This window comes from Oryza sativa, chromosome 5 (assembly GCF_034140825.1).
Source record: "Oryza sativa Japonica Group chromosome 5, ASM3414082v1".
In the NCBI taxonomy this organism is placed as follows: Eukaryota; Viridiplantae; Streptophyta; class Magnoliopsida; order Poales; family Poaceae; genus Oryza; species Oryza sativa.
In genome coordinates this window covers 15,608,615-15,623,144 of record NC_089039.1, presented here as the reverse complement: position 1 = coordinate 15,623,144, position 14,530 = coordinate 15,608,615, and the positions used below count along the sequence as shown (strand labels likewise).

At 40.0% G+C, this 14,530-nt stretch overlaps 2 protein-coding genes and 1 long non-coding RNA gene across 4 annotated transcripts; 2 read left to right on the top strand and 1 right to left on the bottom strand.

Annotated features, from left to right (window-relative positions):
- Nucleotides 1–2,901: 2,901 nt before the first annotated feature.
- LOC4338444 (prolamin PPROL 14E) lies at nucleotides 2,902–3,479 on the top strand. Its single transcript, XM_015782858.3, has one exon. The coding sequence runs from the start codon at nucleotides 2,958–2,960 to the stop codon at nucleotides 3,417–3,419; it is 462 nt and encodes a 153-aa protein (XP_015638344.1). The 5' UTR covers nucleotides 2,902–2,957; the 3' UTR covers nucleotides 3,420–3,479.
- Nucleotides 3,480–4,724: 1,245 nt separating this feature from the next.
- On the bottom strand, nucleotides 4,725–6,610 carry LOC107277578 (uncharacterized). 2 transcript variants are annotated; one of them, XR_010741751.1, is made up of 7 exons: nucleotides 6,336–6,610; nucleotides 6,148–6,257; nucleotides 6,015–6,030; nucleotides 5,501–5,585; nucleotides 5,323–5,368; nucleotides 5,129–5,240; nucleotides 4,725–5,017 (listed from the first exon to the last, which is right to left on the bottom strand). It is a non-coding gene; the product is annotated as an uncharacterized lncRNA (long non-coding RNA). The 2 variants fall into 2 exon arrangements; XR_003242225.2 differs by lacking the exons at nucleotides 6,015–6,030; nucleotides 6,148–6,257; nucleotides 6,336–6,610 and having other exon boundaries at nucleotides 5,501–5,924.
- A 2,151-nt stretch (nucleotides 6,611–8,761) lies between these two features.
- Nucleotides 8,762–9,416, top strand: LOC4338443 (prolamin PPROL 14E). The gene has a single exon (XM_015782919.3). The coding sequence runs from the start codon at nucleotides 8,828–8,830 to the stop codon at nucleotides 9,287–9,289; it is 462 nt and encodes a 153-aa protein (XP_015638405.1). The 5' UTR covers nucleotides 8,762–8,827; the 3' UTR covers nucleotides 9,290–9,416.
- The last annotated feature ends 5,114 nt before the right edge of the window (nucleotides 9,417–14,530 follow it).

Below are 14,530 nucleotides of genomic sequence, written 5' to 3'. Positions count from 1 at the left end.
GGCACCCCGAGGCCCCCTGGCTGCCTCTGCGTCGTCCGAGATGTGGGGGGAGGGCCAGGCTGTATGGCCGCGTGGCTGGACGGGATTGAGACTTCCCCATACTTCTCATATCCTCAGGCCCATATCACCGACAATTATTCTCACCCCTAGTTAGCTAATGTAACTAGTTAGTTCAGGTGGTGGTTTGGGCTTGTCTCAATGTGGTGTAGTGTTGAGCAGTGATTGGTTAATATTGATTAAATACTACAACTGTTTTTACTGCTTTCAACTACTGCTTTTAAATGCAAGCATTATGCAAATGAACCGCTAGCCTCCTTTGGTTATATCTTGCATCATACCTCCTCTTCCGGTATGACTTGTTGAGTACAGTGGGAAGTACTTAGTCTTGCTCTCTCTTCCCCACACCAGAGTTGAAGTTCTTCTTAGTTGGAGATGTCTCGAAGAAATTGGTTTCGTCGCTGCCGTCAAGGATGCATGTGGAGTCAAGTCTTCAGGCTTAGCTGGCTTTCATCTTTTCCGCTGCATTTGTAATCTTTTATATTTTTGTAAAACGTGGATCTGTATTTCAACAATTGTCGTTTGTATACCCTGGCTGGTTCTGGACATGGGTTTAATGCACATTCAGCTTAGAAATTCTGGTTCGTGAATTTCTGGGCGTGACAGTTGTCCATCATTCTTGACAAGATGTAGTGTACAAGGCATTCTTTAGTTGAGCCTCGCTCACTTTGCATCACAGAAGTATAACCTAGACATAACTAATTCAGTATAGAAGCAAAATGTGCAGCAGCAACAATAAGGGTGAAAACTAGAAAGAAGGATTTATGATGCTTCTTAGTTTATTCAGTCACGAAAGAGTGACTTTAAATAAATGTACACTTCTTCCAAAGTGAAAATTATGAGATGTCTTACTTATGGAATGCTCCTACACACTAAGGTTGTGTAATGCCCCGAGTTTCGAATTAGTATATTTCGGGGAATATTAGAACAAATGCGCAAAAGTTCAATTTTTTTAAACCGTTGTTCGAATAGGCGATCAGGAACCATGGATGTATAGAGCTCGTCAAGTAGTGCAAAATATACTAAGTCCCGGGGATTGAAACAATGTGGGACGTTGGATCTCCTTTTTGTCTCTTTATGTAACTAAAAGAAAAAAGAAACAACGGTTTTGCTAAAAAACTGGCGACAGTTTTTTCTTTAGAAAACTTTCGATTTTCTAGCCATTAGATGCACTCCAGGATTCGTGCAACATATACGGCCATATGGGTAGAATAAAAAAAATCTCGTGTGGGCTAGACAAGCATTGAACGAGCTAGGATCTATCCATCAAACTTGCCACACGTTACGCTGAGGTACGGGCACTTTCTGATTATTAATAGCATTTGTAGTTATATATCACTTACACCCTAGGTACATAACACTTATACTCTAGTTACATACTCTAGTTAGTTACATAGCACTTACACCAACTAGAGTAGTTACAGGGTAATTACATGGTATAAAATTAGGATTTGTAATTTTTTTCAGGGACATATATATGCATATTACTTTTGAATTGAAAGTTATTATCAATTTGGGCACTAAGACTCGTGGTTTGTACTAGTGCAGACTGTTTTCCTGTAATCGTTGATGACAAATCCTATGGTTGAAAAATTTGACAGTTCTGGACCTAAAAAACTGTCGACAGCACACTAGCTAGTCCCTTTCTTGGGACTAGCTATTCTATGAGAAGTTCATTCTAACATAGCAAGTCGATAGTTTACTGCAAACAAAATGGATAATAAACATGATGTTTCAACAAAACTAGAGGAACTCACGCATGATGTACCCAAAGGAAACCGGTTCTTGACACACTACAAATCTGTGGTAGTTCTTTTCTATCTCGAAAACGAATCAAGGCTGTGTTTGGAATCAGCTGTTCCCAACATGCAAAGTGCGCATGGAAAACGGAGCGGTCCATTAGAGCTTGATTAGTTAAGTATTAGCTTTTTTTTTTCAAAAAATGGATTAATATGATTTTTTAAGCAACTTTTGTATAGAAACTTTTTGCAAAAAAACACACCGTTTAGCAGTTTGAAAAGCGTGCGCGTGGAATATAATGGAGATGGGTTGGGTACCCTGGATTCCGAACACAGTCCAAGTCTATCCAAAAAGTTTAGACAAGAAAACACGTAACAAGTTAGTTTACAAGAATACGAATTACGTCAATCCTGCACTACAAGTAGAGCAAAATGGTGATTTCTTGTAAATCTCTCGAATGGTGATTTAAGAATTCAGTGCAAACCTAATTCTTGCTATAAAATCAAATGTTCGGTACCGTATCAACGGAACAATAAAAAGCACTTGGCGTACCATAATTTTGTCATTCTTGTTGAAATTTTGTAACATAAAATGCATGAGGCCACACGACCTTAATGTTCAACGTGTCATGCATTAGTGAAATAATAGCTTACAAAACATAACAAATATAGCTAGATAACGGTTGCAATCCTTACCAAACTAACGTATAAAGTGAGCGATGAGTCATATCATTATCTTTCTAGCCTGCTAACCATCACGTACACCTTCCGATCCCAAAAAATGACAACTTCTATGGATGAACCTGGACAAGGTTTAGGGTTTAGGGATGAATCTGGACAAATGATTGTCTAGGTTCATCCCTAGAAGTGGGTTTCTCCTTATGGGACGGAGGGAGTATATTTGATGGACACAAAAGTTACTTTCGTGATGAAATCAAAGGGGATTTGTTGAGGCACCTAATAGAACATATGTCCAAATGACATGACTCACTTGGATCCTAATAGGACATGAAAGCAAAACTAGCACTCCAAAGCAACCAATGAGGAATTGAAAGAAAATAAGTGCCATCGCATCTATAAATAGACAATGAAAACCCTCCCCATCGTTCACACAGTTCAAGCATTATACAGTAAAAAAGAAAGATCTAGTGTCCTGTCGCAATGAAGATCATTTTCATCTTTGCTCTTCTTGCTATTGCTGCATGCAGCGCCTCTGCGCAGTTTGATGTTTTAGGTCAAAGTTATAGGCAATATCAGCTGCAGTCACCTCTCCTGCTACAGCAACATGTGCTTAGCCCATATAATGAGTTCGTAAGGCAGCAGTATGGCATAGCAGCAAGCCCCTTATTGCAATCAGCTGCGTTTCAGCTGAAAAACAACCAAGTTTGGCAACAGCTCAGGCTGGTGGCGCAACAGTCTCACTATCAAGATATTAACATTGTTCAGGCCATAGCGCAGCAGCTACAACTCCAGCAGTTTGATGATCTCTACTTTGATCGGAATCTGGGTCAAGCTCAAGCTCAAGCTCTGTTGGCTTTGAACTTGCCATCTAGATATGGTATCTACCCTAGGTACTATAGTGCACCTAGTAGCATTACCACCCTTGGCGGTGTATTGTACTGAGTTTTAACATTACAGTGGTTCGGAAGTTAAAAATAAACTCAGATATCATCATATTTGACATGTGAAACTCAGGGTGATATATCCTAGTACATCATCGTAACTAATTACCATCATTGGTACTCTACAATTTTACTGTGTGCTTACATTCGATCCGAAGCTACTTTGTCTTTAAGATATAAATGGAGTGTATAAAAGATGTCCATCCTTTAATTCCAATAAGAACAAACACGAAGCACATATGGCAAATACTAAATCCACTACAACAAAATCATAGACCATAAAACGCACGTAAAGATGTAGCAATGCACATTGATTCTTCATCCACTACTAAAATAAGCGCATATGAAAGGCCGCATATGCATGATCATTGTGAATATGACATGCGCTTGTCGACCAAACGTGTCACTTCATGCAAATATGTTGTTTCAAGCGACATCAAGATATGATTTCAAAGTTTTAAACAATGGTATATTAATGACTTTCATATATGCATATTAGTTTCAATTGAAAGCCATCTTGTTGTCCATCCTTCCTGACAAGATGTAGTGTACAAGGCATTCTTTAGTTGAGCCTCGCTCACTTTGTATCATAGAAGCATAACCTAGACGTAACTAATTTAGTATAGAAGCAAAAAGTGTAGCAGAAACAACGAGGGTGGAAACTAGAAAGAAGGATTTATGATGTTTCTTAGTTTATTCAGTCATGAAAGAGTGACTTTAAAAAAACTAGTAATCATGCACGTGCAAGGCACGTTTTTCATATTACATATGGCATCAACGTAATATTTTGCTGTCGCAATATGTATATAAGACGATTTATTTCAATGTGGTGATAAAATAAATAAACCAAGCTTCATGTTAATCCCCATTCAAGCTAAAAAATGCAAAAAAAAAAAGAGAGCTCATTGTTGCATACGATCGGAATACAATAGCGCATGAAATCTATGTTGGTAAAAAAATAAATCACTGAAACAGAGAAGGAATTAAAGTTTTTATATAGTCAAGTCAAATTTGAAAGAGAGTAATGGGTTTTGAAACTAATAAGAATGTATTATTATAAAGATGTTGTTATTCCATATATTTCCAAATTGAAGTTGGATCATCCATTAAGATTTCTTTGAGTTGATTATATACTACGGGCCTTCAGATCGAAAAAAAAACTCTTCTCGAAGTTGAACTCCATTTAACATACATGGAACTTCCTTAGTATTTTGCGAACATCAATTTCAAATATTCATTAATAAGAAACATACGTAGTATTTTTCTGATTTTTCAAGTTTACGACTTATTGTTTAACTGTCATTCATTTGTTTTGAAAAAAAAAGCAATTTTCAATTGATATAGCACAGCCGCACACCCCTTCTGAGATGAGTTCTGATTAGCATCTCCTGATAACATGGCATCTCTTCTTTACAAGCATACAAAAGGACATACATCAGAACTATTTATGTTAACACCAAATAAATGGCAGAGAAATAACTAATTTTGATTTAATTAGATTAAGACAGTCACAATATCCAGCTTGCGCTTGTTGCCGGCGTTGTTGATTGACTGCTTGCTCATGCTGAAGTAGCCTAGGAAGATCTGCACCCAATGTCCCTACATCAGGAGCAGACTTTCTTGTGTTAAGTTCATGAGAGCTTGCCAGGCTTGTGTTAAGTTCATGGCATCTCCTGAAGTTTATGCATTCATCATCTAGCTTTATCTCACATTAGATGGAGCAAGCTGGGGTCTTCCGATAGCATCATAGGTTGTTGACCCTCCGCACCGCCGCTGCTATGGAACCATGAAGAAGTGTCTGTGTCACCTATTCATATTGGAACTAAATTTGGTAAAGGTTAGTCAGATATCTGAACCTAAAACCAGCATTGCACATATTGAAATTTGATGCTGAAACTTATTACCTGAGCAGCAGCACATTGTAGTCATATGCTTCTTTGCAAAGTTCTCCTATACAAGTTTCAAAATGAAATTATTATGAGTAAATAGTATATGTACTACATAGTGTGAGTAGAGCACTACATGGCTTGGCATTAACACTCTAGATATTATGTAGTGAATCAAGCAACAAATAATGTATACCTTATGAATTCTGATGTTATTCAGAGATTCTTTGAGAGATTGCTCCATCACTCTTTTATTATGGCCAATATATTCTCAACCTTCTCTGGACCGCTCCAATAATTGAAGAATAACATGCAACATTGTTATACATGTCCATTAATTCCCTTTAATTTTCTCCCTATTATCTATGAGAATCTACCATGATTTTTGGCATCAATGTGATCTGTCTGAATAAGGGGCCCTTTTAAGATCATATGCCACCAAGCCACTATTGAGTTCATCAATGAATATAAATATTTACATAATTATTGCAGTTTTATCCAATTAGAGTAGATAATTTGTGCCACAACTTAACTGAGCTATATACCTAAGACACCTTTGGACATCTACCCTTAACATTGCAAAGCCCCAAGGTGACTTGACAATTCCTTCCAAACAATTGACTGAATAAACATCTGAATATCAGAGACATGAAGCAGGAAATAAGAGATTTAACAAGTTGTTATATCGTTATTGAATTGTTGATAAGTACCTTGACAATCTGACCCCTGCAAATATACAATAGATTCAAAAGAATTGCAGAGTGAGAATCTTTCTTTGCAATAGACATTTGTGTTATTGTATATTTTTATTCCATGTTATAGCATAAGCTGGCAGAAATTTACTCTGAGCCAAAGAAGTCCGGAATATTTGACATCATGATCTAGCTTCTTGAATGTCTTATTAAGGCCTTTGGAAGAGCAAAAAGAAATTGATCTGATCTATCTCAATCTTACTGCGCTCAGTAAAAGAAAAAAAATCATTCGAGCTAAGATTCAGTAACATATATAAACAAAATCAAGCGGATGTGTACCTCGTCAGTCATCACCACTGAGCGACGCAAATTAATTGTTGTGGCTGCCAGAGTACCATGCGCCAAAGTTGCATGGGCGGGCTGCGGAGGGCCGGAGACGCAGCAAACGGATGCGGAGGAGATTGCATCAGCCACATGCAGCTTGCAGCTAGATCGGGAATGAGGTCTCATCCTCTCAGCCGCATCTGCCATAGCCGTTGTGCATTGTTCTCCGCCTGTCGAATGTATCTGGTCCTCATCGCTGCTCTGCTCAAGCTGTGCATTGGTAGGCGCCAGAGCTGGTCTTCTTTTCACCGATTATTCACTGGAAATTAAGAAGGAAAGATCCAAAGCAGATGGAGGGAGGTTGAGGAAACCTAATTAAGATTGATAACAAGATTCAAAGAAAAGAGGTTCAGGGTTTGAGGCCATACAAAAGTAATCTGACGGTGAATACTGCGTGGATCGAAGCAGCCTTTGCCCATTCAAGCAACGCGAGGCAGAAGAGAGCACGGCGACGTCAGTTGAAGCCTTGAAGGGAGGAAGGCACGCGACTGAGAGGAATAGTGACCGGGGCACGGTGGAGCTGTGCATTGTGAGCAGAGTCTGCACCTTGCAGCGGTGGTAGAAGGGATGACGACCGGGTGGCGCAACTGGGTGGTGATGCCGCCGGAAGAGTGGACAACGACGGAGATGGGTGCACCCGGCGAGGAGGACTGGCTGCGTCAGGGAGTGGGGGGGGGGTACCGTCGGTAGTGGCACGGTGGAGGGGATCACGGCTGGCCCTGGGAGGCTTGGAGAAAGGGTGGATTGGGAGCTTGGAGGAAGGGTGGGCTTAATCTAGAGGGGTGGGTGGAGGGCGACGTTTGCGGGGAGTGTTTAGGATGGCGCGCAAGCGCGATGGCCCGATAACACCGTGGCGCTGAGGGCGGAGACGCAGAGTCATCTCGCGGTGGCGGGAGCGCAGGCCAAAAAATTCGGTGGAGAGAGGATGAGGTCGCTGTGGGAGGGTGAAATTGCAGTGGATTAGTGCGGATTTGTGATGCGATGTGGGTGGACGGTAGGGATTAGGGTGATGATGCGATGCAGATGCGGATGGATGGTAGGGATTAGGGACGATGATTTGGCCTGAAGCATTGCTAGGCTCAACTCATCCTTTTTATATTAGTATAGATATAGATGTACAATTCTTCCAAAGTTAAAATTATGACATGTCTTACTTATGGAATGCTCCTACACGCGGAGGTTGTTCTTGCTGACACTCTCGTTTCTATGAGAAGTTTTTTCTAACATAGCAAGTCGATAGTTTACTGCCAATAAAATGGATAATAAGCCTGATGTTTCAACAAAACTAGAGAAACTCACGCATGATATACCCAAAGGAAACCGGTTCTTGACACACTACAAATCTGTGGTAGTTCTTTTCTATCTTAAAAACGAATCAAGGCTGTGTTTGGAATCAGCTGTTCCCAACATGCAAAGTGCGCACGGAAAACGGAGCGGTCCATTAAAGCTTGATTAGTTAAGTATTAGCTTTTTTTTCAAAAAAATAGATTAATATGATTTTTTAAGCAACTTTTGTAGAGAAACTTTTTACAAAAAAACACACCGTTTAGCAGTTTGAAAAGCGTGCGCGCGGAATACGATGGAGATGGGTTGGGAACCCTGGATTCCGAACACAGCCCAAGTCTATCCAAAAAGTTTAGACAAGAAAACACGTAACAAGTTGGTTTGCAAGAATACGAATTACGTCAATCCTGCACTATAGGTAGAGCAAAATGGTGATTTCTCGTAAATCTCTCGAATGGTGATTTAAGAATTTAGTGCAAACCTAACTCTTGCTATAAAATCAAATGTTCGGTACCGCATCAACGGAACAATAAAAAGCACTTGGCATACCATAATTTTGTCATTCTTGTTGAAATTTTGTAACATAAAATGCATGAGGCCACACGACCTTAATGTTCAACGTGTCATGCATTAGTGAAATAATAGCTCACAAAACATAACAAATATAGCTAGATAACGGTTGCAATCCTTACCAAACTAACGTATAAAGCGAGCGATGAGTCATATCATTATCTTTCTAGCCTGCTAACCATCACGTACACTTTCCGATCCCAAAATATGACAACTTCTAGGGATGAACCTGGACAATGTTTAGGGTTTAGGGATGAATCTGGACAAATGATTGTCCAGGTTCATCCCTAGAAGTGGGTTTCTCCTTACGGGACGGAGGGAGTATATGTGATGGACATAAAAGTTACTTTCGTAATGAAATCAAAGGGGATTTGTTGGGGTACCTAATAGAACATGTGTCCAAATGACATGACTCACTTGGATCCTAATAGGACATCAAAGCAAAACTAACACTCCAAAGCAACCGATGAGGAATTGAAAGAAAATCAGTGCCATCGCATCTATAAATAGACAAGCGCAATGAAAACCCTCCCCATCGTTCACACAGTTCAAGCATTATACAGCAAAAAAGAAAGATCTAGTGTCCCGTAGCAATGAAGATCATTTTCGCCTTTGCTCTTCTTACTATTGCTGCATGCAGCGCCTCTGCGCAGTTTGATGTTTTAGGTCAAAGTTATAGGCAATATCAGCTGCAGTCGCCTCTCCTGCTACAGCAACAGGTGCTTAGCCCATATAATGAGTTCGTAAGGCAGCAGTATGGCATAACGGCAAGCCCCTTATTGCAATCAGTTGCGTTTCAACTGAGAAACAACCAAGTCTGGCAACAGCTTTGGCTGGTGGCGCAACAGTCTCACTATGAGGATATTAACATTTTTCAGGTCATAGCGCAGCAGCTACAACTCCAGCAGTTTGATGATCTCTACTTTGATCGGAATCTGGCTCAAGCTCCAGCCCAAGCTCTGTTGGCTTTGAACTTGCCATCTAGATATGGTATCTACCCTAGGTACTATAGTGCACCTAGTAGCATTACCACCCTTGGCGGTTTATTGTACTGAGTTTTAACAATATAGTGGTTTGGAAGTTAAAAATAGGCTCAGATATCATCATATTTGACATGTGAAACTCGGGGTGATATATCCTAGTACATCGTCGTAACTAATTACCATCGTTGGTACTCTACAATTTTACTGTGTGCTTATATTCGATCCGAAGCTACTTTGTCTTTAAGATATAAATGGAGCGTATAAAGGATGTCCATCCTTTAATTCCAATAAGAACAAACACGAAGCACATATGGCAAATACTAAATCCACTACAACAAAATCGAAGAACATACAAAGCACGTAAAGATGTAGCAATCCACATTGATTCTTCATCCACTACTAAAATAAGCGCATATGAAAGGCCGCATATGCATGATCATTGTGAATATGACATGCCCTTGTCGACCAAACGTGTCACTTCATGCAAATATGTTGTTTCAAGCGACATCAAGATATGATTCCAAAGTTTTAAACATTGGTATATTAATGACTTTCATATATGCATATTAATTTCAATTGAAAGCCATCTTGTTGTCCATCCTTCCTGACAAGATGTAGTGTACAAGGCATTCTTTAGTTGAGCCTCGCTCACTTTGTATCACAGAAGCATAACCTAGACGTAACTAATTCAATATAGAAGCAAAAAGTGTAGCAGCAACAGCGAGGGTGGAAACTAGAAAGAAGGATTTATGATGTTCTGTTTATTCAGTCACGAAAGAGTGACTTTAAAAAAATGTACACATCTTCCACACTATGAGATGTCTTACTTATGGAATGCTCCTACACGTTGAGGTTGTTCTTGCTGACACCCTCGTTTCTATGAGAAGTTTATTCTAACATAGCAAGTCGATAGTTTACTGCAAACAAAATGGATAATAAACTTGATGTTTCAACAAAACTAGAGGAACTCACGCATGATGTACCCAAAGAAAACCGGTTCTTGACACACTACAAATATGTGGTAGTTCTTTTCCATCTCGAAAACGAATAGGGCTGTGTTTGGAATCAACTGTTCCCAACATGCAAAGTGCGCACAGAAAACGGAGCGGTTCATTAGAGCTTGATTAGTTAAGTATTAGCTTTTTTTACAAAAAATGGATTAATATGATTTTTTTAAGCAACTTTTGTATAGAAACTTTTTGCAAAAAAACACACCGTTTAGCAGTTTGAAAAGCGTGCACGCGGAATACGATGGAGATGGGTTGGGAACCCTGGATTCCGAACACAGCCCAAGTCTATCCAAAATGTTTAGACAAGAAAACACGTAACAAGTTGGTTTACAAGAATACGAATTGCGTCAATCCTGCACTACAAGTAGAGCAACATGTTGATTTCTCGTAAATCTCTCGAATGGTGATTTAAGAATTCAGTGCAAACCTAATTCTTGCTAGAAAATTGAATGTTCGGTACCGCATCAACGGAACAATAAAAAGCACTTGGCGTACCATAATTTTGTCATTCTTGTTGAAATTTTATAATATAAAATGCATGAGGCCACACGACTTTAATGTTCAACGTGTCATGCATTAGTGAAACTAGAATATACCCCGCGTGTTGCTGCGGCACTTTTAGTTGTCACTGGAGATGTCGGCTTATTTAAAACAATGGATAAAAATTATATGTGCAGTATTTACTTGAAAAATACAGTACTCATAGTGAAAGTTGGGTCGGCTGCTGCCAGTGCCAGACAACCTAAAATGAAATATCACATGGCCTACATTGACATGTTAAGTCAAATAGCACATTTCTAAAGATATAGTTTACAATATAAATGTAGAAATAGTTAGGATAAAGTGTGCAATTGGATGAACTTCCAAGCCCCAGAACAGCAAGCCATGCAAACCATCACAGATTGGTGGAGTGAGCTCTGTAATTCCATACCTTTGTTGATGATGTGGTGGAACATATGGCTGGTACACAATAGAATTTTCCAACAATTGTTGAAGAATGGATTCTAAGTCGCTTTTCTAGTGAAGGAAAAAATTAGCCTAATAGTCAAGGATCTGTCTGTTTCATGATCTTTCAATCAATCGCTCTCTTTTTTTATGTAAATCAATCCTCATATCTTCCCTAGATGTTTTTTTCCTTTTAACAGACATATGTAAGGCTCTGGTTTACTACTTCTTTTCTCGTTCTAATATATCCGGCAAATCTTCTACAGTTTGAAGTATAAAAAAAGAAATAGTTTGAATATTACACCCTTCATTTTATTCTATTCAATCAAATAAAAGAATAAAATAATAAAGATAGGAGCCGAGACTCCAATAAATATAACATCAGATAGGAGTTCAGACTCCAATAAATATAACATCAATATTGTTGTCAAGACAACCGAATATGCACAATGTGTTGAACTTTCAAATTGACAGTTCACTTTCAAATTGACAGTTCAAATTATTGAAAAACTTATGCAATTCAACTCGCTTCCTTTTCTTGTCTCACTATTAAGTTAAGATAATTTCAAGGTTGCAGCAACCGCTACTAAAATTAATGCAAAACAACTTAGTCAGTCTACAGTGGCAGATATGATCAAGGGGAAAAGAGGATTTTAATGGCGTACCGTCAAAGGAATTATTTGTGCAGTGGTTCAATGAAGAAAGCTCCCACCTTTCTTGTTTCCTGTACAATACAGAACAATACAGAGTATTAAAAACCTTTATAAAGTTGCTGGACATAGGAATAACAATATTATGCTAATGCTAAAAAGATCAGCTGAAAATGCAGCATAATAAGAAGTGTAACCAACAATGAAAAAAGGGTTTTTAATAGCATATAAAATGAAAACGGCTTCAAATATTGTTCAACAACACAGGGCACTAAACAATTATGAAATTTATGTTATCATATGAAAAAAATAAGAGTAATTAAAATATTAATTCAAATACGTACCAGATACAAAAGGAAAGGATAATTGGAATGTATTATGAAAGTCAAATAGAACCTCAAGCAAAACTGCAAGGAAGTTAATTAGAGCGATTAGTCTATGAAGATTAGTCTATGAAAATCAGAATTGGTGAGAGAGAGACGAAGACATTTAGCGAGCGAGCAACAACACCGAGCATGTCATTATATAGCAGCAATCACCGGCATCGGCATGTGCATCTTTCACATGCACATGAACATGGGAAGAGGAAGAGTAAGAGGCAAAGTAAATAAGTGTGTGACTGTTAGCGGAAATTAAAGAGGATTATTCGTGTAGTTGGGCTAGCGAGCTCGTCGCTTGCGTGAGGGGAGGAGAAGCGGCACAGTACGGCTAGAGCGCGCGGGGGAATGGGGAGGCAGCGCTGTGGGGCGAGGAGAAGCGAACGCAGCTGAGCTTGTGGGCCCGCTGATGGCATGCGCGGCGGATGGGGAAGGAGAAGCGAGCGCTTTGCCTGGAGGTCCCACGGCTGCTGCGTGCCAGAGATGCGGAGGTGAAGCGCGAGCAGCGGCAGGAGGAGAAGCGAGTGGATGTGTGATGCGACAGTGATCCTTTTTTTTTTTGACTTCAAAGAGGGAATTTTATTGATTACGGAAGAGATGATTACATTCTTGGTCTATCAAGTCTAAGATTCCTGCGGGAGCACACAACTTCTACTCCACACACGATCTAGACCTCATAGCCATTTGAGCTAAAGCATGAGCAATCCTATTTGCTTCCCTCTTGATCTTGCAAACCTGCACACTTTAGAGACACTGCATCATCCCTCTCGCTTCCTTTATTGTCGCTGCCAAGGGTGATCTCGACAGCTCCTGTTGTGACAGAGCCTTGAACACCTCTACGCTGTCAGTTTCCAAGATTCTTGGCATATGAATCCATTCCATGGCTGCCCTTAATCCTTCTAGACATGCCAATGCCTCAGCTTGGACAGCAGTAGCACAGGATTTTTTTGCACAGCAAACAGCACTAAACCCCTGCAGTCTCTAATGATGATTCCAGCAGCTGAAACTCCTGTGTCTTCTATAAAACCAGCATCCACATTTACCTTTGCTGAACCTTCGGGAAGGGCGTGCCATTTATCAACCTGATTGGTTGTCTGAACCTGCAGTAATTTCACCATTGGTTCATTATACATTAATCCTTTTCCTTTGATGTCATCGCTTTGTTGTCGGATCGGCAACAGTACCTTCTCATAGTTGACGAGGAAATTTACAGACTCTGCAATTGTGGCCGTCCCCTTTCCATGGATCATATCATTCCTGAGGAACCATGCTCTCCACAACAAGTACAAAACACGCGCCTTGTCTGAACTATTCAAGCTATCCAACAGGACAAGGAGCCAGTCAGGCCCAGTCATAGCAAACTTCCTTTCCGGCGGTAGCGCCCAGAACTCTCTGATGGCTTCTCGCAACGATCTCGCCATTGTACATTCAACAGTCGCATGGAAACCATTTTCCTCCTTTACACCACAGATAGGGCAGATGCCTACTGGTTGTATCCTTCTTTTTCGTTTATTCTCCCAAGTGGGCAGCCTGTCGTGAGCAAGTTTCCATGCAAAAATCTTAACTTTTGGTTGAACGTCTGCCTTCCACACATTCTCCCAGAGCTTCCTTTCACCATTGGTAGCAGTACTTGATGCGGCCTGAACTTGAGCACTCTTAGTTAAGTTCCATGCTACTCCCTCCGTTTCACAATGTAAGTCATTCTAGCATTTCCTATATTCATATTGATGTTAATGAATCTAGACATATATATCTATCTAAATTCATTAACATCAATATGAATGTGGAAAATGCTAGAATGACTTATATTGTGAAACGGAGGAAGTAGCTTATAGGCGCTTCTTACTGAAAAAAGGCCTGTTTTCTCATAGTGCCATGCAGGAAAGTGAGATGTCTCCTGGTTTGGCACATGGATCTTTAGAATAGCATTTGCATCTTCCTCCGTCGCAACATGTCTGATTAATGCCTCATTCCAGGCGTTTGTTCCAGGGATCAAAAGCTCATGTACATACGTGAGCCTATTCCAATTCTTCTTCTGTATAACCTCAACTTTCTCACCATGCGCCACCCATCTATTCCTCCAAATCTTGGTAGTCCGCCTGTCTCCTATCCTCCAAATCAGTCCTTTCTTTAGCAATTCCAGCCCATGTTCGATTCCTTTCCAAGTTGGTGAAGTATTGGACGGGAAAGCTGTATCAGTAAGGGAGCCATTGGGGTAATACTTTGCTTTCAGCAACCGAGCGCACAAGCTATTCGGCTCCGCGATCAACCTCCATGCTTGACGTGCTAATAAAGCCTGATTGAAAGACCGAGTATCCCGAAAGCCCAGGC

Coding starts and splice junctions, on each gene's coding strand:
- LOC4338443 (XM_015782919.3), top strand. CDS start 8,828: ATGAAGATCATTTTCGCCTTTGCTCTTCTTACTATTGCTGCATGCAGC.
- LOC4338444 (XM_015782858.3), top strand. CDS start 2,958: ATGAAGATCATTTTCATCTTTGCTCTTCTTGCTATTGCTGCATGCAGC.